General features: G+C 38.3%; 2 protein-coding genes across 3 annotated transcripts in view; one reads left to right on the top strand and one right to left on the bottom strand.

Moving 5' to 3' along the window:
* The window catches only part of nup188 (nucleoporin 188), a 28,393-nt gene extending 10,572 nt beyond the window's left edge, over window positions 1-17,821 (bottom strand). Inside the window, exons 1-34 of one of the 2 annotated variants that reach the window (XM_077194378.1) lie at window positions 17,775-17,821; window positions 16,858-16,912; window positions 16,536-16,609; window positions 15,774-15,858; window positions 15,431-15,511; window positions 15,285-15,329; window positions 15,054-15,146; window positions 14,850-14,969; window positions 14,544-14,755; window positions 14,349-14,463; window positions 13,886-14,086; window positions 11,772-11,861; window positions 11,599-11,664; window positions 11,007-11,126; window positions 10,437-10,563; window positions 10,146-10,319; window positions 9,921-10,047; window positions 9,746-9,833; window positions 9,583-9,659; window positions 9,363-9,477; window positions 7,769-7,889; window positions 7,599-7,665; window positions 7,385-7,510; window positions 6,369-6,502; window positions 6,111-6,217; window positions 5,561-5,767; window positions 5,293-5,462; window positions 4,781-4,850; window positions 4,307-4,374; window positions 3,874-4,069; window positions 3,695-3,772; window positions 2,707-2,792; window positions 1,546-1,691; window positions 739-908 (exon numbers count right to left, since the gene is read on the bottom strand). In XM_077194378.1, the coding sequence (XP_077050493.1) occupies window positions 739-908; window positions 1,546-1,691; window positions 2,707-2,792; window positions 3,695-3,772; window positions 3,874-4,069; window positions 4,307-4,374; window positions 4,781-4,850; window positions 5,293-5,462; window positions 5,561-5,767; window positions 6,111-6,217; window positions 6,369-6,502; window positions 7,385-7,510; window positions 7,599-7,665; window positions 7,769-7,889; window positions 9,363-9,477; window positions 9,583-9,659; window positions 9,746-9,833; window positions 9,921-10,047; window positions 10,146-10,319; window positions 10,437-10,563; window positions 11,007-11,126; window positions 11,599-11,664; window positions 11,772-11,861; window positions 13,886-14,086; window positions 14,349-14,463; window positions 14,544-14,755; window positions 14,850-14,969; window positions 15,054-15,146; window positions 15,285-15,329; window positions 15,431-15,511; window positions 15,774-15,858; window positions 16,536-16,609; window positions 16,858-16,912; window positions 17,775-17,800 (3,837 nt within the window). In that variant the 5' untranslated portion in view covers window positions 17,801-17,821. Of the gene's footprint in view, window positions 1-738; window positions 909-1,545; window positions 1,692-2,706; window positions 2,793-3,694; window positions 3,773-3,873; window positions 4,070-4,306; window positions 4,375-4,780; window positions 4,851-5,292; window positions 5,463-5,560; window positions 5,768-6,110; window positions 6,218-6,368; window positions 6,503-7,384; window positions 7,511-7,598; window positions 7,666-7,768; window positions 7,890-9,362; window positions 9,478-9,582; window positions 9,660-9,745; window positions 9,834-9,920; window positions 10,048-10,145; window positions 10,320-10,436; window positions 10,564-11,006; window positions 11,127-11,598; window positions 11,665-11,771; window positions 11,862-13,885; window positions 14,087-14,348; window positions 14,464-14,543; window positions 14,756-14,849; window positions 14,970-15,053; window positions 15,147-15,284; window positions 15,330-15,430; window positions 15,512-15,773; window positions 15,859-16,535; window positions 16,610-16,857; window positions 16,913-17,034; window positions 17,143-17,774 lie in introns of those variants that run through there. The other variant, XM_077194377.1, reaches the window with a different exon arrangement.
* A 204-nt stretch (window positions 17,822-18,025) lies between these two features.
* Window positions 18,026-23,406, top strand: dolk (dolichol kinase). The gene is made up of 2 exons (XM_077194379.1): window positions 18,026-18,141; window positions 20,080-23,406. Exon 2 carries the CDS (start codon window positions 20,204-20,206, stop codon window positions 21,776-21,778), a length of 1,575 nt encoding a protein of 524 aa, XP_077050494.1. The 5' UTR covers window positions 18,026-18,141; window positions 20,080-20,203; the 3' UTR covers window positions 21,779-23,406.
* The last annotated feature ends 590 nt before the right edge of the window (window positions 23,407-23,996 follow it).

Consider the following 23,996-nt stretch of genomic DNA (forward strand, 5'->3'; position numbering starts at 1 on the left):
AGTGTATACTAGCATACTCCACAATATATATACTGCCTATAAAAAACTATGTGAACAGCATACATTATACACTAATCACTTGAGTAGTATCCTACATTATTGTAACATGATTTTACTATAATGAAATAAAATAATAGTATTTTAATTCAGCAGGAGGCATTCAGGTATCAAAGTATCTGCTACTTTGTGTTTTTAATCCTATTTCTTGTCTAAAAAAATGTTAAAACTGTTGCTGATATCAGGACAAGTGAAGTGCATTGAGGGATACAATGCCAATAGCATATTTGTGCACATTTTACATAGAAACACAACTTAAATTCAAGGCTTTTTAAGACCTTTTTAATACCATTTCAAATGAAATTCAATGCCAACTTTGTACCCATTCCGACAGAAGTATGAGGGGAAAATTACAAATCTGTATACATTTTAAACCCTAGAAAATAATTATGTACAAGTAGGCTACTTGAATTAAATAAAACATTTTACTTAAATTATCAGTCATATTTAATACACACGAAACAGCGTTGTAGCGTGCACGTGTTTGTAGGTCAGGGTTAATTTTGGCAGTCATTTTTGATTTAGTCTTAGTCTTCATCTTCAGACGAAAATGCTTATTGGTCTTAATCACATTTGAATCATTCTGTTTTTTATAGTTTTAGTTGACAGTTACTTTAGGTAGTTATTTTATATGTAGTCTTTTACAAAAATGTCATAACACACGCCTGTTAACACACTCACTGAGTCTCGCTGGTCTTTCTGGAAATGCGGCCTGTCTGTCTCCATGCTGTCATCCTGAACATCACCCCTCTGGACCATGTGACGTGTGCTGTCAATCAGCGCCAGGGCTTCGTCCTGAACCATCTCACACATGCACAACAGCAGCTGGGGAAGCTGGGTAATCTCTCCTCCTGAATCAATTATTGTTAAACAATAGTTAACAAAACAAACAATATGCACACAGTCGGTGACACTGTTCCAAACCTCAGTGTTTGGTAGCTGCCTACCTAGACTATATTTTTAGACTTCATTGGTTCAATGTTATTTTAGCATCATTGAGATACTATTATAGTTATTTTTTTTAATTTATATTTTCAGTTTCTTTTTTTATTTAATTGAAGGGGTCGCGATCCAAACTAAAAAAAATCCAATTACACATATTTTTTCCTGAAGATGGTTTGTGTCATTTTAGGTAGTTCTTATTATGATGATGTATGTTCAAGTGTTAGTTTTTTTCAATAAGTTTGGTTTTAGTTACTTATTTGATGCTATAAAACCAGGGTGTAATGTCATGATTGACAGCTGTGATTGCAAATAAATCTGCGGGACTATGGGCAGGACCTTAATACTGTGGCTCTACCTCAGGATCACTACTGTTCAGACACTGTCATCGGCAACAACTGTTTCTGGGATATTTTGTCTTCATTTTATTCTACAGTGGAAGGAAGTGGATATGTGTCATCTACCCTTTTTTACAGTCTATGATAATAACCCTGACTTGGTTTTTGGAACAGAGCTTGGTTTTTCCAAACAAACATTCAGACTGACCGTTGAGTCCTTGTATATGTAGGGCTAAGATGAGAGCTGACAGGAGTTTGGCTTTGGTTCGGTCCATGAGCTGTTGTTCAGCGTGCAGAACGCACTCCATCATCAAAGACAAGGGCGTCAGTAGAGCTGGAGCAGACACCAACACACTGACAAAAAAAACATCATGAGTTATCATGGAAAAAAGGACTTTCCTGCCCTTTGAAATAAAAGACTGAGTATATTAAAGCAGCACTATGCAGTTTTTTTTAGCTTAACTGAACAGCTTCGGAGTTATTGGAATGGTTATATGACTCTTTTCGGGGTTGAATGGTGGTCAGTCTTTCACTGTTAAAGTTGATTCCTGCGATTATCATGAGAACAGTTGTCAATATCTCACATAATTATCAGGACATAAATAAGCCTACACGTTGTAAATAGTGTAAATGAGCGCAATTTGCAAACTATTATGATAAATGGCAATAATCATGTCTAACAACATCATAACGGACATTGTTACGAAATAATGCGACGTACATGATCATGATGTAACTTTATTGATGTCATCTTGCATTTAGGCTCAGGTAAGCCTAACGCGGTAGGCTACTTTATTTTTATAAACTGCAGATCATAGACGGTCACGCTTTGTGTGAGTTGTATTTACGACAGTAACGTTAAATACAAGTACTCAACAGCGACTCTAGGGGTCACTGTTTGACAAAAACGGAAATCCTGCATAGTGCCGCTTTAATATACAACTGCACACATTTACATAAGTGCTATTTTATTTATTATTATTTTGTTCGTATATTTGTATCTTTTAATTTTACTATATTTTTGTTATTTGTATTAGTAATTGTTCGTTTTTTTGGTTTTTTTAAATGTCTACATAGCTGTTATTCATATTTATTTCAGTTCTTATTCATATTTATTTCAGTTTTAAGTTAAGTAAAATAAAAAATTTTGCTTTGGCAACTAGCTGAAATAAAACATTTTAAAAAAGTTTTTATTTTATTTCAAATAACGAAAATGTTTTTAATGTTTTAGTTAGCTATGGTAACCCTGATTTACACGTCAACATCTATTCAGTATTCAGTAACTTGGCAGAAACTTTGCTATTCATTTTAAACGTGAGGCTGTGAGCCAATCATTGAAAATACATATGTCATAAAGAAAAACACACACCTTTTCCACTGTTTGAGAAGGATGAGGAGCAGTGTGACCATCATTGATCCCAGACGCAGACAGAACACAGACTGAGACATCAGCAGCTGAAAGAGAGAGAGATGATCACACTATGCCAGGGGTGACCATTCCTGCTCCTGGAGGGCCACTGGCCTGCAGTGTTCAACTCCAACCCCAAAGAAACACCTGAACCAGCCAATCAAGGTCTTACTAGAGTCCCTTTCACACAGAGATTCCGGAAAATACACGGATAAAGTGACCCGGGATTTGACCCGGGTTCGTTTAATTTTGGGTCATTCACACTGCCAGTGATTTTCCGGAATCAGAGAGTGCGTTCACACACAACCCGTAAAAATCCCGTAAAGACACGTGACATCTGTGTGACATGTAATGTGTCAGCAGCGTCTTAAGTTTGCTTATGAGCTGCGATTTCTCTCTTGAGAAACCACGCTTGTGTATTTTTTGTGTATAAACTTGCGCATTATGTACCGTTTCACTAGCCTGCTTTCACTTCACTTCAGCGTCATCATTACGACACGGCATTGATTACGGCTTTTGTACACACGGCGCGCGTTCCGGGATTGATCCCGGCAATGTTACTATAGGTCCCCAACCCGGCATCGATCCCGGCATCAATCCCGGGTCGTGTTTGTGTTCACACAGAAGGAGTTCTGGCAATTTCCCGGGATCAACGCGCAGTGTGAAAGGGGCTTAGGTATACTAGAAACTTCCAGGCAGGTGTGTTGAGGCAAGTCAAAGCTAAACTCTGCTGGACATGAGTCCCTCCAGGACTGAGTTTTTGTACTGATGCATTATAAGCGTGCATGTTCATGGCATAGCTATACATTTTTAAAAAAAGTCTTAATTTGAGTCCTGACCTTACTGCTAAAAGAAAACTTAAGACAATTGTAATTATTAAAGATCAAGAACCTTAAAGTCCCTAGTTAGATAGCTAGAGATGGGAGCTTGTATGTATAAGGGAACTTACTGCTGCTTTGGTACCTTCCAAAACATCCATGAAAAGCTTTTGTCTGACAGTGTCATCCTTCAGATGCATCACCTCAGACTACAAACACACACATACAAGATTGGTTATGATAAACACAGTACCAGCAGTATAACTGCATTCACATTGTAAGGCATGTGAAGTGGAGTATAGCTGCTCACATGACTGGTGGAGAGTATTAAAAGCGTTCTCCAGGCAGAGATGAGCATCTGAGACTCAGACAGAGAGCGCAGACCCTCCTCTTCACCATCACACGCCACGCACACCAGATCACGCACATAGTCTGACCAGAACTCATAGCGGCGCTTACTGCTGAAACTCTCTAGAGCCGCTTTCAGCGATGGATCCAACACGCCACTGAGAGAGACAGAGACAGACAGAGGGACAACTGATGTGAAGCATGGAAGTCTGCAACTGCATTGGGGTTAGCAAACAGAAACATGATACAAAAAAAAAAAAAAAACACTGAGGAGTGTACACGCACAATGTATTCAGTCTAAACACATGTTTTATTTATTATTTTAAGGCAGCTTTTTGGCTAGCTGTTTTTGAATGAAACAGCAAATTCTGTTTGTACATGTTTGTATATCATACCTGACAACATAATAGATCTCAAGGGCGATTATCTTCATCACAAAGGCACAAGACTCCAGAACACATGGCTACACAAAAACACAAAGAAACAATCAGACTAGAAAAAAATACTTAGTTTTATATGAAAACGGTATGGTGTGTCCTCATGAATAGTAGAGTTCTTGATAACTATTACTACTATCGGCAAACTTGAAAGAAAACTGGGTAATTAGTTACTGAAAGTTAATGTATAACTAACAATGAGCAATTTATTTGTTACCATATTTTATTCATCTTTGTTATTCTTAGTTAATTAGCAAATGCTTTAGAAGTATTTTTATTGTAAGTTCATGTTAACTAATGTTAACAAATGAAAATAAAATTACCACCTCATGAGAACATCCATGAATATCCTCAGAGTCTGTCAGAATTAGCACAACTCTTGAGTCAAACGTCTTCAAGCTATTACCAGTAACTATTTATGCAAACACGTACCTCGGTGGTCTCGGATGGGGGAGGTAAGTTTCCAAATAAAGGAGTTGTGAGGTTTTCCCAGAATTTTTCTCTGTAACGACAAATTATAACATCCTTGGTTTAATTCTAAATTTTGACCCACCAAACCAAATGATGCTGGCTATCCTTGACCAATTTAAGTGGGCATACATGCTTAAAATGATCTAACTCTAAATGCTAAATAACAAATCAAAATATTTTTATATTTTTTAAAACATTAAAATAAGAAAAATATGAAAATAATGAAAACGTTTCCATTTCCCCCCTCAGGAACTGGTGCTTTTAATGGAAGAAAATATATTTTTTTGAAACTTGTCAAAATCACAAAATGAATAGTGGTTCATTAAATATATCATTAATCCTAGTTTCTATGGAAAAACTTTAGAAAACAAGCAGCTTTGTCATAAGTATGGAAAATTACTTCAAAAATTTAGAGATCTTAGAGTCAAAAAGGTTGCCCATTATGCAACTGTGTTATGTGCGGAGACACTCACTTGGTCCTGAGCACAGAGAGAGCGCTGTCCCGTCTGTCCTGCCAGAGCGCGTGGAGGAAGGCCAGTGCCGCCCTCTGCAGGAGAGGAGGACACCAGTACTTCCCCTGCTGCTTAGAGTCCAACATCTCCAACACCAACGACAAACAACTCCACGCTCCCAGAGAAAACTCCTACACACAGAGAGAGACAAAACCAGACAGTCACACACTGCTCAGACTCATTCAGCATCTCACACCAAATCTATGAGTAATTGTATCCCCTATGTAACCTTTGCCCCGTCGCTGCCATCTTTGGCCTCCAGGTTGAGGAAGAGCTCAATGAGTCCGGGTTGTGTTTCCACAGCCACGGTGAGGAACTCAAGTATGGTGACTTTAATACGCATGTCTTCAGTTCTGCTCTGCAGTCGGGTCAAAAACGCATCTCTGATGGCAGCGGCTTCACTACCCAGACAAGCGTACACGGACATGGGAGCCACCTGTACACAGCAAAGCACAAACACATGGTGACTTCTATTGTTATTAAATTAAGATCAATATAATACAATTATCATAGCAATTTAATAACTATAAATATCAGATTAACAAACTTATTTCAGTTAGTTGCCACGGTAACATTTATGAATTGTTTAAATTTTGTAAATTCCATTTTTCAGCTAATATTTACATGTTATTTCAGATTTATTTAAATTAATGAAAACATCACATTTTTAAAAGTTTTAGGTAACCCTAACCCTAAAGTTACATTAATACTACATTATTTAGTCCCTTTATGAAGCTGTTTTCCACATGAGGACCACAATGAGGAGTTAAGAGCATTACCGTGGCAAGTCTCTTCAGCAGCTGTATAGCAAGTCGTGGCAGTGCTGGGTCGTGCTTGTGGTAAATATACTTTGCCAACACTGCGATCAGGTTATTGCCATGACCACCTGTAAGAAAAACATAGCGGTTGCATAAAAAAATCTGGTGTTGGGAACATAGCAATATAGGAAAAAGATCAAGTATTTATTACTGTGAGCAATCCCCGACAAAACAGTCTGATATTTCATATCTACCATGCACTGGAATGTGTGTGCTAACCGTGATGTGTTAGAGCTTGCTCCAGAGGCGAGGCTGTATCAGACTGCGGTTTGAGTCTGATCACATTGTTGGTGACTGAGAACGCCAACTTCACTGTCTGAATCAGAACTTGACCAGGTCCCTCAGAACCACCACTGCAGACAGACACAAACTCACTGATTCATGTAAAGAGGATGTAGAGACTGAACCTTTATTAAAGGCTCAATCTAGGGATGCACCGAAATTTTGGCTGCCGAAAATTATTGGCCGAAAATGGCATTTTCAGTTTCTGGCCGAAAGAGGAAAAAAAGGCCAAAAATATGCCACCCCACCCCTCCATGTTCAGCGATCAGGTTTCACTCTGGCTCAGCATGTTTTGTGACTGAGCGGCTCTGCTTCCTAAGATGCACAACTTCGAAGCTTGTTCTGCTTAATGTTCCACTACAACCTCTATGTGCGCGCGTGTGTGTGTGTGTTGCGCGCTCTGCTCAGTCACTCACGGCCCAAACGCATGTACAATTCACTCACTGGAAAGGCAAAGTCCGCTAAAAAATGTGCCGACATGAAAATTCTCAGGATCATGGTGTATAGCTGTGCTGGGCAACGCTGGTAAAATGTAGCTACCCTCTTGTTCACTGATCCTCTCCCTGCTATCTGCTCACATGCTCTGATAATAATAGCTTTGTAGTAATACTTTATTTTGATAATAGGTCAAAAAATAAATCTGATTCTGCTGCATATAACTGATAAAGAATAATATATTGATCTATTAATATTGGTCTATTTTCTGTCAAATTTTTGTGTTACTTGAAATAAAAGTGTGGTTATTTTATTGGCCTGATTTTTTTTATTTATTCAGATTCATTCAATTATTTAATTTAATTACAAGAAGTTTAATAATAATACAATTATACAAAAAAATAAGAAAAATCTAATTTAAAATAAGAAATGAATAATTTTATTTTTATTTTTAAAGTCACTTTATGTTTCGGTGCATATTCTCATTTCGGTGCATCCCTAGCTCAATCAGTGTGTACCTGCTGGGCTGTGCTGCTAGCACCATGTTGATTGTGTCCACTCCCACACCCATGATGTTGACCACTGCCTGCCCTGCCTCTGTGTTGGCCAGACTGTAGATACACAACGACTGCAGACTGGGAGCACTGCAGAGGTCACACACGGTCAAGCATGTGAGAAAATATACCACCAAATGAAATAATTGATGATGAAATATCATCCTTATCCTCTTACCTGCCCTCTGACTCCCCCTCCTGACTCAGATTTAGAATAGCATGAACCAACTCTAAAATCAAACAACCTGAGACAGAGGACAGTGAAGGACAGACCGTAAAGCAAATACCAATAAATCTAGAGAAATTGAAGAGTGATTTTTAAACAATTACGTTGTGTGAGTTACTCACCGATCGTCTCTCGCACTCCATATGTGTTGTAGCGCCATTTATGATAAGTAGGCAGCATTTCCTTTAGAACCAGTAGCACACATGGGATGAGTCCTCTGCTCTGAGTACTGCCCAACTGACCCTGAAAATACAAACACATCCCAACTTAACATCCACCACTGAAGTAGAGCTTCACAATTTGAGGAAAAATATCTTATTGTAATTTTTCTGAAAAATGGTGATGTGTTTTAAAATTTTAAATTATCATAAGTGAAAATTATCCAGGTAAAAATGTTTGTTATATACCAATGCAGGGCTGCCAGCTCTCCCGCATTCAGCGTGAGACTCACGCAATTGAACCAATTCTCACGGTCTCATGCCACCCCCCCGATTTCTCACGCTGAAGTGTCAACCCGGTCGGTCAAATGCCTGAAAGATGAGTTTATCTATATATCTACCTGTTGAGCCACTCGTGATCGACTAGTTATACCGCAAATTAGTTAAAATATCCCGTAATCTAGAGCGAACGTGCATGCGAAACAGATATTGAGCTCCAAACCGCGCGCGTGCACGGCAGAGAGGTAAGCGAGCGAGAGACCTTGCGTCATAGGTTAGTTGGAAAATGCAAGTAGCCCTTAAAGCTTATCTTTTGTTAACAAAAGCCGGTTTATAAGCACAAAATTTGGGAAAATGGTTGGTGCATGTTGGGTTTATAAATGCACATTACATTATCAGACCCAGACTCAGAGAAGATGAGTGTGAATAAAGTTGGTGTGATGCAGCATTTACTGTGAACCAAGCAGCTCTGAGACACTGACTACGTTTACATGCAGCCAAATTTCGGGTTATGGTCGGGTTAAGGTCACTATTCGGGTTTCTGAAACATTAGGGGTAACCCGTTTACATGCGTGAGCAGAGAGAGTTACTCCTGTATACATGGAATTGCAATATCCCGATGTAAACGCGACGCGCGGTTAGCGTCTGGACGTACGGACAACCTTAAGACGCAATATGCGTCATTTCCGATTCTTCTTCCTGTATCCAAAGACAACAACAACAGCAGCACGCGGATAATGAATAGTTCGGGGCAGATAGCGATCGCCTTTGTTTGCGCTTTGGTGCTGGTAACGTTACTGACCTCGCTCCAAAAGTATGCTGTGCTGCGTCTCGCCATGTTTACTTCCGGTATACTGCACGCAGGGTTTTGTATGCGCCGAGAAGTTTCTCTACTCAAAAGACCAAGATTCCTTGCGAATAGAACATGCGCAGAACACACATCACTATGGGGATATGCCGGTGCGCGTTTACATGACCAAAAATTCGGGTTAGAAAAGGGGTACCCCAGGTATAATATCCCGGTTTTTAAAATCCGGGATATGAGCATATTCGGGTTTTTGCCGGTGTTTACATGGCCGTTCAAAACCGGGTAATTGCTAATATCCCGGTTTTGAATGGGTTATTGGCTGCATGTAAACGTAGTCACTGATAACACCAGATTATGAGCTGCTTATGTGTAAATGAATTCAGTGACGCATCTACAATACAGACTTTGTATTGTAGTGATACTTGTTCAGCCGATACTTGGTAATTTTCACATAATTGATAAATGCCTTACCTTGACGAGTGTGGTCACCAGTCTTAAAAAGGCAATGGTCACACTGTACTCTCCTCTGGGCTGTTCTATCAACACCAGCAGGTTGCCATAATTACCAGCCTTCATGCCCTCTGCACTGAAACACAAACCCCAAACATGTTATTCTTCAGGTTTCTCTGACCTCAACAAGTGAATATGATGCTGTCCATGTTCACCGACTCTGCATGTATCTGTGTATCACCTCATGGTCTGTGCCATGTTAGTCAGAGGAGTGGAGGCGAATGGAAGAAAGCCGGTGTGATGCAGACTGGACCAAACCTGCATCAGAAAGAGAGGTTGTTTAGTCTGTAGTTCATTGCTCTATATAACACTGACTTAGTTTTCATACAATAGTAAACTTTTACCTTCCCAGGCTGCCGAGCAGCCAGAGCGATAAGGCAGTTGACGCAAGAAGTGATCACATCTACTGGAGGGTTAATAACGGAGGTCAACCTGTCAGAAAAATCAAATACATCCAGTCATTTTCATTGTTAATGCACTGTTTACTGTTTGGTCTTCATGTTTATGTGTGCATCTCACCTCTGCAGAAGCATGTAGATCCGTGATGTGAGTGGCAGCAGACAGTCAGACACCGTCCAATCAGTGCTGATGATCTTATGAACCAGATCCAAGATGGGCTTTACTCTCTCACAGTGTGCCAGCACATCTATTCACCCCAGACAGATGTCAATAGCAGGTGAAAACAGGGCAATACTTTCAACAAAACAACATAGTTAAATAAATATAAGATTTGAGGGTGTGTACCTGCAGTAGAGACAACATGCAGCAGCATCTCAATCTCACATGTAAAGAGAGTCCATGAGCTGTAGGAATATTCCCAGCGCACAAGGACGCCCTGTTCACCCACTGACAGCTGTTTTACTTCACACACCTGTCCGAAACATCCCTGAGGCATCCGCAGGTTGGTCTGCCCTACACCTGAACAAAGATAATACACAAAAACATATCTTTATGTTTTCATACAAAAGATACAATCAAGTAAAGAGAAATCAGAAACAGGCACATTGCATATGACTTCCTGTGCTCAGCACTGACCCAGAGGGTAGAGGAGTTTGTGAGTCTGTCTCCTCCACAGAGTGCCATCCTCTCTAGAGATCACGTCGTTGGGTTTGTGCTTATAGGCCTCAGTGTAGAATGACATCTTATCTAAGAAGGTGTAAACCTGAGAGACAGACCATGAAACATCCAAGAAATGTAAAGCATGTACATGTGTGTACATCTATAAAAACACACACAAAGTGAGTGTAGTAACTGATTATATATGTAATCTCAATTGCATAATCAGATTCCAAATATTAAGCAGTTGTAATTAAAATATATTACATTTTAAAATGCTCATAATCAGATTAGTTACATTTTTGTCAGCCTAAAATAGTTAGCTTTTCATCATCTCACAATCCCCCTGCAGTTCTTTCACAAACCCCAGTTTGGGAATCCCTGATGTAATGTTAAATGCACTTCATGTTGTTGATAATAAAGAAAGAAATAAACTTTCTTTCTCTTTGTATTTTTATATCAGTGTGGTACAAAATTAAAGTGGCCAGATTATATATACATACAAAGATGCATTAGAGAATTTTTTATATTTCTACAAATTGTTGGTACCTTCTTAGCTGTAGATTTGTCAGACAGCAGTGCAGTGAGCAGCTGTAATAAAGGTCCAGTCTTATATGGAAACACACCCACTGCGCTGTCCAGAATCACACCTAGACCCATGTTCGGCTTCTGTAGGGCACAACCAGAGGTCAAAGTTCGAATCACACAGGCATCTCAGAAAACATACACTGCGCCCGAAATTGAATACTGTCCGAAAACGCAGTACATCTGATTTTCGTCCATACTACCATACTATGCATTCATACTATACAAACTTGGCAAAAAAAATTAAAATTCACTTTCACCTGGTTTTGTTTCAGGCATTTGTCTTAACGTGTCAATACACGTCTTGGGGACATATGGTTACAAGTGGTTTGGCACTGTCTCCATGTAGCACTGTCTAGGCATTTTACCTAATGGACATTGCAGTTTTTTGGCCACATCTACAGTCCTCATGCATCTTTTAATGGTCATGAAGTAAATTCAAATTCAAAAGCAGTAGATACTCAGACAGTAAGAGATTTTGGATGCACAATCAGTAAAGAAAGAGAATATACAAATAGTGGAGTTGTATTTAATGTGCATCAACTGTTTTGCTCACCGATTCCCAGAAAAGCTCAGCCAGACTCGGTGCAGCAAGAACTTCACATGCTGCATTGATCAGGTGCTACAGACAGAATAATCATCACAATTAATTAATGAGTCCAAGTTGAATGTATAACTTAATAACTTATACCAGTTAAACACTCTGTTTGTAAATGTGTATTTTTGCACCTGTTGGCTGCCGAGTGTGTCTTCTTCAAAAGAGGTGATGACAAATGACAGGAGACCATAAATACACATCCGTGCAGTGCTTGCAGTACACTAGAAAGAGAGAGTCCATAGACAGTATGTTTAAGTCCATGTCACCATCAGAGAAAAGTTTTTTTTTAGCTAAGCAATTTGTTCCTATTACATAAGACAGATATGAAATTGTGCACGCTGATAAAGTTGTTGTCCTACAGCACTCTAGCATTTAAAAATAAATTAACATTATCAATTATAATGGTAAATCAAACTACATAACACAAAATCAAGTTATACTGAAACCAAATTTCTTCTCCCCACTCAATAAATATTGTTCTTAGTGAAGTTCTTGAAACTTCCAGAAACTAATCAGGGTTAATTTCATCATTTAAATAAGTTTTGTCAATTATAACACAATTACCAGAAATATCTCAGGCTATTTGGGGGCTTTGAATATTGTGCTGGACAATACATGACCTTCAGGTCAAAGGTTGAGAATCACTGCTCTAATTAGGGCTGCACAATTAATCGCAAATTACATGAAATCACACTTAAACTGATTTGGCTTATTACGATTATTTTTTATGCGCAGCTTGCTATTGATGTACGGCTCTGTAAACGCTGCTCCATCTGAAAGCACTGCGAGTTTGAGTCACTAATAACGTGCATTTGAAAAAAAACACGCATCAAACATCTTGAAGCATGGGAAGCATTTATGAACCTCTTGTTTAACAAAAGAAAACATTTAATAACATGCTTTAACTCCAAACTCCCTTCATAACGACAGTTGAGCATCCTTCTGTTAGATGATGCCTATAGGGATTTCCTCGAAATACTTGCGTTATACAGAAAGTACTTCTGTGGCATATTTGGCGCAGGGGTGGGAATCTGTGTGAATAATTGGTACTTTTAAAGCAAAGTATTTATAATGACCCATAAAAGAATTTACTTCCAATATATTTTATTAATAAAACAAATGGAAGTGATTTGACAAGTCAACTGTAAGGTTACATTTGCCAGCCCAACATTGCAAAGGACCAACAGGAAAAGAAATGTGTGCCTGTACTAGCAACACACTTTTAGTAAATTAATACAAACTTCAGCATATTCTGAATCTTTAACATAAAATAATAGACTTCTATCCAACACCCTCCTGTTATGTGCAATGAGCAATATAATCCTTCAGACCCCACCCCCCAGAACAAAAACATTTTGCTTTAGCAAAATCACAAACTGCTTTCATACAAAAAAATATATAGAATGATGTACCAGCAGCTCTCATACAAAAAAAATGCTTGTGGACGCATATTCTGAATAATTAGTAACAAACAAAGCTGCTCTTATAAACAAATAAATAATAAAGAATCTAAGACTTTTGACTCGAAATTGTTGCTGTATACCACAATCAAAAACAGCTTATGCAAAAAAAGTAAATGAACATCTGCAGAGAGCATAGTCAAAATGTATCTTTTTGTGACTGGCATTGCACTAATACACACCGTGACTGTGGAGGGCAGTACAGTAAACCTACATGTAACGTACAATAACAGATCGGTTTGCAGTATATTGATGTGAAAACTAAACAATACAGAAAGCAGCTCTCAAACAAAAATACAAAATAGTCCACAATGAAATTATGCAAATTTTCCATTCGTTAGCTTTTAGAGGGTGCGTTCGGGCTCAGCCATCATGCGTTTCTGTTATGTGCACGCCACAGACTGGCCGGGCACTGCACGTCCGCGCTTCAGAGTTCCGCCTTTGGCGTTCCGTCAATATAACGTTGTTAGAAAAAAAAAACATTTAGTAAAATCGATTTTTGACATGTGTGAATCGATTCAGAATCGTCCACGTCCGCATCGCGATGCATCTACAAAACGATTTTTTCCCACACCCCTAATTTGGCGTGTCTGCGTGAGTGCGCCCTATGGCTTTCAGATGGAGCAGCATTTACTAACGAATAAGCCGAGCTGCACTGACAAGCTGCGCATAAAATAACAGCAGCCTTTGCCAAATTTTGTGTGGTTTCATTGCAATTAATTGTGCAGCCCTAGCTCAAATGTTTTCCAAGGATTCCTGTAATAGTGATAGAAAGCTGTCCTTACATTATTTCCAGCATTGCCGAGCGCCTGCAACGTGTTGGTGAGGTATTGAAAGACTCCAAGCTGCAGCGTAGTGTGTCCTAGACGTCTGATCACAGAGCTGACTTCCTCTGGATGCAGTGTGTGTTGCAGCAGAACCCACGCCAACAGAACCGGACCGTGGTGAGAGATGTCACCAAAAGTCAACAGCATCTGATCCACCTCCTGCACACACACAACTATTTTTAAAGAAAATCTCTAGATTTTAGGTAAAACCATGTCGAGGATACAATCAGATTTCAGACCTACAACTATCCGTTTAGAAGGTAATTTCTAAATAAAAAAATTAAAACATTAAAAAAAAATCTTTAAAAAGAACATGCACCTCAAACTTTTGAACAGTAGTGTACATTCAGTACCATGTTTAATAGTCTAAAAACCAACCACAATTAGTTGCTGTATCTGAACTGTCCCTGGTCAAGGTTACCTTGCAAACATCCTGTTGGTCATAAAACTGATGCTGTTCGGTTCGGTCCTCCAGAGCACATTTATGCAGGAAGTCGATATCCATCCCCTCCACAAGAATCAAAGAACTAAAATACCTGTTGGGAGGATGACACAGTCAGTATATTATAAAACTCTGTTTGCGAGTGTATGAGAGGAAAAGGAGCAGGTGACTGACCCAATGCGTTCAACCAGTGCATCCATACTCTTGTCCACAAGGTGTCGATTGGTCTGCCGCAGTCCAAAGCCTTGCTCCTTAAACAGCCGTGTGAATGTGGAAAGGTCATTGGGCGGCATCTCGAAGTATGCATAATACAGGAACAAGATCTCCAGCAACAGGGCCTGCTCCTTTAGACACTGCACAAACCAGCGGGACACCTGCCTCTCCGTCTGCATAGAGATTAATAGATCCTGAGTCAAATTCTACAGGAGTAATTAAGTGATGCTGCTCTAAACATAATCAGAGTACCAATCTTCTTCTCACCATCAGGTTTCCATGCGTCTCCCATGTTGGAGCTTCTAATTTGGACAGCAACTCAAACTGCTTCCTGTAATTGGACACCAGATCTTTCTCCAGTTGGCTAACACAGTTAGAGTACTCTGCCTAAAGTGAGAAAGAGGAAGAATTAAATTCATCTGGTCTTCTGACAGTATGATACAACAGCAGATCTCTGCTACAATTATTTACCCTGTATGGATGTCTCTCATCCTGGAAGTATGTGAGGAGGTGGAGAACGCAGCGCAGAACACACAGTCTCTCTTCATAGTAGTAATCTGCTATCTGTGCACCACAATTACATCATCACGTTTCTATATATAGTCAATTTGTGCTTTTAAGCAACCCGTTTTTTGTCTCAACAAGTACTCAAATACAAAATGATTTGACAGACAAAACTGAAAAGACATAAGGAGGTCTAACCTTCAGAAGCAGAGCTTGACTCTGTCTCTCATCTTGCAGCACCGCCTAATGGGAACAAAAGAGGATTAACCATATATTCAAAAGCTCTCACCATGTTCGTGTGAACACATCAGATGTACATGCGTGCCATATGAGGCCGAGCTCACCTTGAGTGTGTTTCGTGTGCCCCTGTAGTCCTCCTGAAGGTAACATTGAAGAATCTGCACGCTCTGCTTTTCATCCAAACCCTTACATGATAAACACACATTTATCCATTTCTGAAGTCTCAATCAAGTCAGATTTTCCATCTCATTATGCATGAATCAAATAATGAGAATGCAATGCATTTCAAAACCGTCATCCTAGAAAGCATTTTGGGGTTTCAGAAGCATAAAAACATGCATTTATTAAAAAAAAATCTGCTAACTCAGAACTTTTGCATTTTATGTTGTGGTCTAAGGCTGCGGCTCACTAGCGTTTTAAACAAACCCAATGTTCCCAGACACTTACCAGGAGTTTGCTGATCCTGAGTCCAAAGTCTTTGAGAGCTTGTGCTGTGTCTTTATCCGCTTTCAGCTTGTCTGCGGCCAACATGCTGCACATAACATTTCATGACTTCATAGCAAAAGTAAGAGGACCAATTTCATGAAGCATGCTTACATACACTAATTTCCATCTAAACAAATGATTCCTGAAAGGTCTGTTTATATGAACCCTAAACTTTGCAATCTGATTCACATATTTGTTTACATGTTCATAATATGAATTTCGAACAAAACTATATGCAGTGCTCAGTCGCCACGGTCATAAACCGAGAACAGAGCAATAACGTCACCAGAGCGACCAGGAGTATAATTGTCATTTTTGGTCTTAATGACACATCCAAAACCTTTTAATATAATCTTATGTCTAATAATAACACATGTGAACAAGATATTTTTTATTTTCATTGAAATACGTTAGATTTCAAGACTATATACGCTTTTCCCCCCTGTTGATTTGATTATTTCAGGCCTACACCACCCCTTTCAATATGATTGAAATTTCATTCAGATTGAAATCAATCAGAGCAATTTACACAAAGGCTTTACAGTCCAATTGATAACAAACTTTATTATTTGATTATTAGATTATTTGACTGCATGTAAATGTAGCTATGGATGCTTTCAAGAGGTAGAAAACGAAGTATATATCATCAGATAGTATCTTCCTAGCTGGATGAAGCCAATCTCATCTTTGTTAAAGTTAATTATTTGTAGGATTTTGTGTTACCTGGGTGGTTTGTAGAAGGACAGACCCTGCAGAAGTCTCTCCCAGTTCCGATTCAATTCAGCTTCAATTTGGCACTGTCAGATCATACAAGTAAAATCACATTTCACAAATGATGGAGAGACAGGAACTCTATAAGATACATTATACAAGTATATCTCATCAGATCAGTACCTTCTTAGAATAAAACAGCATTATTAATAGCGTTTCCTCACAGAATTCTCTATAATTAACTATCATTGAACATAGCTTTTTTTATGAGTAATCAGTGTAATTAAATGACAGAACAAAATAAGAAATAATTGGTTTGTGTAACGTTACCAACCGGTTCTCTGAGTGCAGATCTCCCCAGCAAGATAGTCCATAACTCTCGGCTGCTCCTAAATAAGTTTTTAAATGTGCCATTGTTAATAAACTTGATGAAGATCTTTTTTCTTTTTTTTTGCTTATGCTTTGCAATTATGACAGAGATTCTTCCAGAACTGATAATATAACGTTTTACCATTGCGTCATTATGATGTTTATAGGTCCATACAGTATATAAATATATGGGTAGATTACATTTAAAAAAAAAATCAAAACATATTTAAAATGCATATATTCATGGCAAGTCGTGTAACGTTAACTGGTCACAATTTTTTAAGAACTGAAATTTGTTTTATAAGAATCATAACTTGTCACAACTCGAGACAGCTCTTAAAATTTAAAGTCGATTTTCTATTTTATCCTGTATAAAACATATATACACACAATATATCCTATCCTAACGTTACATGTATAACTTTATAGATTAGACTGTAGCTGATAACTAATAACTTAGATGATAACTAATAACTATAAGATCGTACACAACATACACGATGAAACTCATTCATCACTTCAAACTACTGTAATGTGTTCTAACCGACTCAGTCAAAACAAATGCCAAATGGAAAATTTTCACAAATAATCAAGATTAATATATTTATGTAATTTAATGTTTGAGAAGTTCCGGGTTTAATAAAAGCCGTTGTAAACTGTCCAAGTTAACATTTGAATTTCAGTAGCGCGGGTCTGCCAGCCAACGCACGCGACCGACTCGTGTTGCCGTTAAATGTGAAATAAACAGCTCGTCGAAGTCCAATTTCCCACGCATATTATGGCTACATACGAGATATACAATATCGACAGATTCTCCATCTACAAATTTCGCTCTAGTTCTTTGAGAACAACCCTAATAAGTTTCTCTTTCTTCCATTTTACCTGACACACATCTCCGAGTCCGCCATCTTTACCCGAATCACGTGACTAACACTGACGCGCAGCGCACTCCCCTATCACATGACTTGATTAAATCATAAAATACATGTATATTAATAAAATACGTATGTAAACCATAAATGCATTTAAATTAAAGATATTGAAATATGTTATCTGCTGCTTAAAAAACCTAACTAAAATATTTTTGTTTTGACATTGGTCACATGATTCTTCTGACACCACGTGACCCAGTTGATGGCCGCTCCCACCGTCAGTCAGTGTGCAGCTGATCTTACAACGCACGAGTCACAGTAAAACATAAGGAATACAATCTTTTGTTCGAGAAGCAAGCGTTCAATCACAGAAAGGGGTAAGATGAGGCGTCGTTTGGTGTAAATGGGTGTTTCTGCGTTTATTTACTATGCAGGGTGTTTAATGAACAGCTGGTGTTGCAGTGAATGAGCTGTCATTTCTGCGGTAGAGACGAACTAACAACACCCTATCTAACTGTAAATAAAGACTGTAAAACCGTTCGGAATAACAGCATTGCATTTGGATTAGTATTCAGATTTAATGTTAAGACTGACAATTCCTTCAAATGTGTATAACATTCAATTGGACAATATGCATGCATTAATATTAAGCTAATGTTCGGCTGATATATATGATTCAGTTGGATGTAATGCATTTTATAAGCACCCAGAAAAGATTGCATTGAACAAAGATGCGGTAAAATATGTAATTTCTAATATATTATATTTTGGTACTTATAAAATACATATTATTTACAGATTTCTATAATTATCTTTTATTACATCATTTTTCCTGGATACTCATAACACATCTCATTTATATTATTGTTTTTCATACATTATTTCTGGGTGCTTATAAAACCCTAACATTTTAAACACTAATATTTTAAATTAAAGTTACAGTGAATGATACACTATTAGCCATATATTATTAATCACTGTAATGCCAGAGCACCCAGCCATTAAAACCAGATCGTTTTACTTTTGCTGACAAAGTGATGCTGTCTTTTCATAATTTACCATGTTTAGAAATAGCTGCTGTTGGGCGTTCAACAGTGCTAAAGTTCATAGTGTCTAGAGTTCATATGCCATTGAGAAATTTGCCACCCTCCTTTAGTTTCTTAGTGAGAGAATATAAACTCTCGACAGGATGAATGTCTTGAAACGAGTGAGCTTTCCATCCAGCATTTTCGGGCGTCATAGGGATGATTGAATATGTCCATTATATTTAATTTTTTGCATTCTTTCAGACTCTATTTATTGATTTAGAAATGTGTTTTGTATGCAATGAGGGAGTGAAATTTCAGAAATTAAATTTTTAAAAAGTCCTAAAGAAAACAGTTTGTTCAGTTCAGTGCTGTTGTTATAATTGTCGAAAACAGAAATAAAACAATAAATAAATAAATATCAGTTCTATATATAGTTTATCGGGCACATAAACATGCAAATAATTGGTATTGGTTATAATATCGGTTGATCTCTATTGTGCCCAAAAATTAGTCTAGGTAGGTGCCATCACATTGCACATCTCTCATCACATTGAATAAAAAAATAAATTTTTACCATGATATTGAGTAATGAAACAGGAACTCTATAAGATACATTATACAAGTATACCTCATCAGATCAGTACCTTCTTAGAATAAAACAGCATTATTAATTGTGTTTCCTCACAGAATTCTCTATAATTAACTATCATTGAACATACACAGCTTTTAATAAAAGTAATTAGTGTAATTAAATGACAGAACAACATCAGAAATAATTGGTTTGTGTACCAACCGGTTCTCTGAGTGCAGATCTCCCCAGCAAGATAGTCCATAACTCTCGGCTGCTCCTAAATACGTTTTTAAATGTGCCATTGTTAATAAACTGGATGGAAAACTTTTTTTTTTGACAGATATATTATATGACAGAGATTCTTCCAGAACTGATAATATAAATTTTTACCATTGTTTATAGGTCCATACAGTAAATAAATATATGGGTAGTTCACAAAAAGAATTACAGTTTATTTAGTTTATTTATTTCAGAATTTTACCATGATATTGAGTAATGACTTTAGAAAAAATACCATTTTTTAAAGTCTTTTTTAGATTGTTTTTTGTGTGAGAAAATATTATATTAAATCTTGTTTATATTTTAGTTTATTATGTGGGGTTTTTCTGTTGAGAAACGTGTTAAGAATGAGAGAAAACATATTATTAAATTAAAAATATTTTTCAAGTTTTATGGTTTGTGTCTAATGATTTTTTTATGTTTTTTTTTTTACCCAGGTCTAATTTGGCGTGTGCAGGAGCCCGAGAAGTGGACGATGTTTGTGTGTGCACCAGGAAGTTTCTGACAGACCATATTTGAAGTCCCTCATTCTTGGAAACCTTTGTCACACGCTTCTCAATCATGCAGATGGATCCAGTGTTGGTTGAATCCGCTGTGGTGTTTGCTATGGTGATTTCAGTTCACATGGCCGTGTGGAATCAGCTGTCCTGGTGTTGCATCGCTCTGGCGGTCCAGGCTTTCTATGTTCAGCACAAATGGGATCGCCTGCTTCGGACCGGCGCCGCCGTGTTCCAGTTTCGCCCTTCGGCCAACAGTGGCGTCTTACCGGCCAGCATGGTGATGCCCCTGCTGGGTCTCGCTTTGAGGGGACGCTGCGTCATTGTGGGAAACGTTTACATGGAGCGCTTCGCCATGGTCATTACAGTGATAGGCATGATGTTGGCTCTGTTCCTGTCTCTCATCGCGCTGGGAATCACACGCCCGGTGCCCACAAACACCTGCGTTATAGCCGGCATCGCCAGCAGTGCCATTCTGTACACCGTGAAGCAAACGCTGACAGTGTCCGAGGTGATTGAAGTTTTGGAGGTGTTGCTGATTTTTGTGTACGTGAGCTTGATCCTGTTGTACCTGCTCCCACGCTGCTTCACTCCCGGCGAGGCCCTCCTCATCCTCGGCGGGATTAGTTTCATTATCAACCAGCTCATTAAGCGCTCTCTGGTCTTGTCCGGGAACGCAAACTCCGACCCGCTTCCGTATTTCCTCCCGGTTGCCGTGTTAGGTTTGGTGCTGTTGGGAATCTTCTTCGCGGTGCTCTTCGTATTCATGGAATCAGAAACCTGGTCAGCGTCGCTTTTCTTCCACACCATGACTGTCGTTTTGGGCTTGGGCTTGTTGGTTCCTTGGCTCTCCCTGCTCACGCAGCATCACCCCATCACCTGGCTGATGCATTTCATCACCGAGAGCAGCACACGCCTTTGGCTCATTGGATTCTGGGCTTCACTTTTGCTTCTAGCTATTGCCGTTGTGATGCATCAAAACAGTCATCGCTCGGGCGGCAGTAAGAAGCACCAGGCGTCCACGACCGTGCGGAAGTATTTCCACCTCCTCACCGTGTTAACCTTCGCCCCCGGACTCGCACTAGACCGTCCTCTGCTTCACTTGTCCGCGGTCGCTTGCCTCTCAGCGCTTTTGTTCCTGGAATTCGTCCGCTATTTCCGCATCCGACCTTTCGGGCCTCCGCTGAGATGTCTTCTCACTTTATTCCTGGATGAGAGAGACTCGGGGCCGCTCATTCTCACTCACATTTACCTTCTCCTCGGCGTCGCCCTTCCCATTTGGCTCTCACCCGGGACCTGCACCCCTAAAGGAGGCCTCGGGGGCGCCGGTGGCCTGGTTCCCTACGCCGGTGTGCTGGCCGTCGGAGTCGGCGACACCGTGGCGTCCATCTTTGGCAGCTCGGTCGGCGAGATCCGCTGGCCTGGCACTAAGAAGACCTTCGAGGGCACGGCGACCTCAGTGTTCGCTCAGATCATCGCAGTGGTGGTTTTCCTCATCGCCGACAGCAGTATAAACCTGAACGCCAGCTACTCATGGGTGGTGGGCTCGATCACCATGGTGGCCATGTTGGAGGCGTACACGTCACAGATAGACAACTTGCTGCTTCCTCTGTACCTCTACATCCTTCTGCTGCTTTGAGATCAAACACACTCACATTATGCCAACGCACAGATATTAAAGGGATAGTTCACTCAAAAATTAAAGTTTTGTCATAATTTACTCACCCTCATGTTGTTCTAAACCTGTATGAGTTTCTTTCTTCTTCTGAACACAAAAGAAGATATTTGGAAGAATGTTGGTAACCAGACAGTTGATGGACCTCATTGACTTCCGTAGTATTTTTGTTCCTACTGTGGAAGTCAATGGTTACCATCAACTAACTGGTTACCGACATTCTTCAAAATATCTTCTTTTGTGTTCAGAAGAAGAAAGAAACTCATACAGGTTTAGAACAACATGAGGGTGAGTAAATGGGTGAACTATCCCTTTAACAGCATTTAATTCATATGGTACGCTACAGCCCTAGTATTGTCTGACATGGAATTATTCCAGTTTTGAAAGCAAAAATAAAACATCATTCAAGTGTTTATGACCCTAGTACAGTGAGAAAACAAACTGTGAAATGTATTCAAGAATAAACCATTTCCTATAGCATTATAATTAAACCTAAATATAATTAATAACTAAATAGAAAACTTGATACTGAAACAAAGAGGCACAAAAATAAAATGTGAATTGAAGGCAAAATGTGTATTTTTGTACCACTAGTTGCATCAAATAGAATTGCACTTTTTTATATCTCCCATTTTAATTTTAGTTAAAGTTTTTTCATTTTTTTTTTTAATTCATATTTTATAATTATTTTATAAATATTTTTTATTGCAGTCTTAGTTTTGTTATTGTAGTACATCAAGATGAACTAAATGAAGATTTGGCAACTCTCTGAAATAAAATAAGTTTTTTATACTTTATATTCATTTCACTTAACATTATTTCAAGTAACAAGACCAGTTAACTATATTAACCATGGTTTGAAAACACATTTTGGTGCTGCTAGTAGTGCAGAAATAACTGTAATAATTGTGTGTTTTAATTTTTTAAGGTTTACATGCGATAATTTTGTTGTTTTGAAGGTTTATTTTTTGCGTGCTCATGGGAAGCTCTGATGTCTTGTGTTGCAGTTAATATTTCATTCTCTCAAATCCTGCGTCTGCCACTCAAGTATAAATGACAGGGATTGAGTTGCACATTATTAAAGAAAGAAAAGGAAAATTTAACGCCCTTTAACAATGTCTGCACTCTCAGATAAACAACACTGAAAGGGCACAATTTCTACATTTTGGTTATTTTATTTAGGTGAATCTCATGAAAACTATATTTTTCTATTTTCTATAAAGCTGCTTTCCAACACGTATCATACAAAGTGCTGTATAAATTAAATGTAATTTAATTGAAAATCAAAAAGAAAAGTATATTTTGCATGAAATATGCCTATTTTTAGAACCATATGATTTTCGTGACATTACTTGACAATTACGAAGATTAAATTCTCATTGCTACTATCTGTTTGTATAATTTTTGTATAACAAATACTGCCATGTTGTAAACATAATAGACCATTTCAATAATATTTAATAAAATAAAAATATTTAAATACTTCAGTAATTGGAATTAGATTTTATTTACATCATGCAGTTGTGGAAATGTACTTATGCCATTATATTATGTCAAATATATATACTGTCTGTATGTGTGTGTGTATATATATATATATATATATATATAATAGGGCTGTTTATATATGTGTGTGTATGTACTGTGTATATATATATATATATATTTACAGTATATATACACCTACACATATATAATACAAATACATACAAATATATTAACACAAACATTTATGTTTGATGCGATTAATTGATCTAACAGTGCTAATATATATGTATACACACACAAAAATATATACATATATATATATATATGGTTCTTAAAATAGGTTTATTTAATTTCAGCCAAATATAGAGATTCAGATTCACCCGTTTATCAAAATGTAATTTATCCTTTATTACAGAGCATATATGCATCACTTGAGCCATTGAAGAACACCCTTGTTTTTCTATCATTGTATAACCCTTGACAAAAATATTATTTTGATGCTATGAATAGGAAACCTGCCTTTGCATCCAATGCAGTACGAAGGACTGGTAGCACAGCTTTATCGCCTTGAAAAGTGTTTTGTATTGTCAATGGTTCAGTGCTCTCAGTGGTCTGTCTGCATGTAGGAGGCAGTAGATATTAATGTACAGATCACTGTCCTGTAAAAGCATGTATGCGATTCAGCTGTTGTTCT

This window comes from Siphateles boraxobius, unplaced genomic scaffold (genome assembly GCF_051911475.1).
Source record: "Siphateles boraxobius isolate OS27281-9 unplaced genomic scaffold, OSU_SipBor_1 11, whole genome shotgun sequence".
Lineage (NCBI taxonomy): Eukaryota > Metazoa > Chordata > Actinopteri > Cypriniformes > Leuciscidae > Siphateles > Siphateles boraxobius.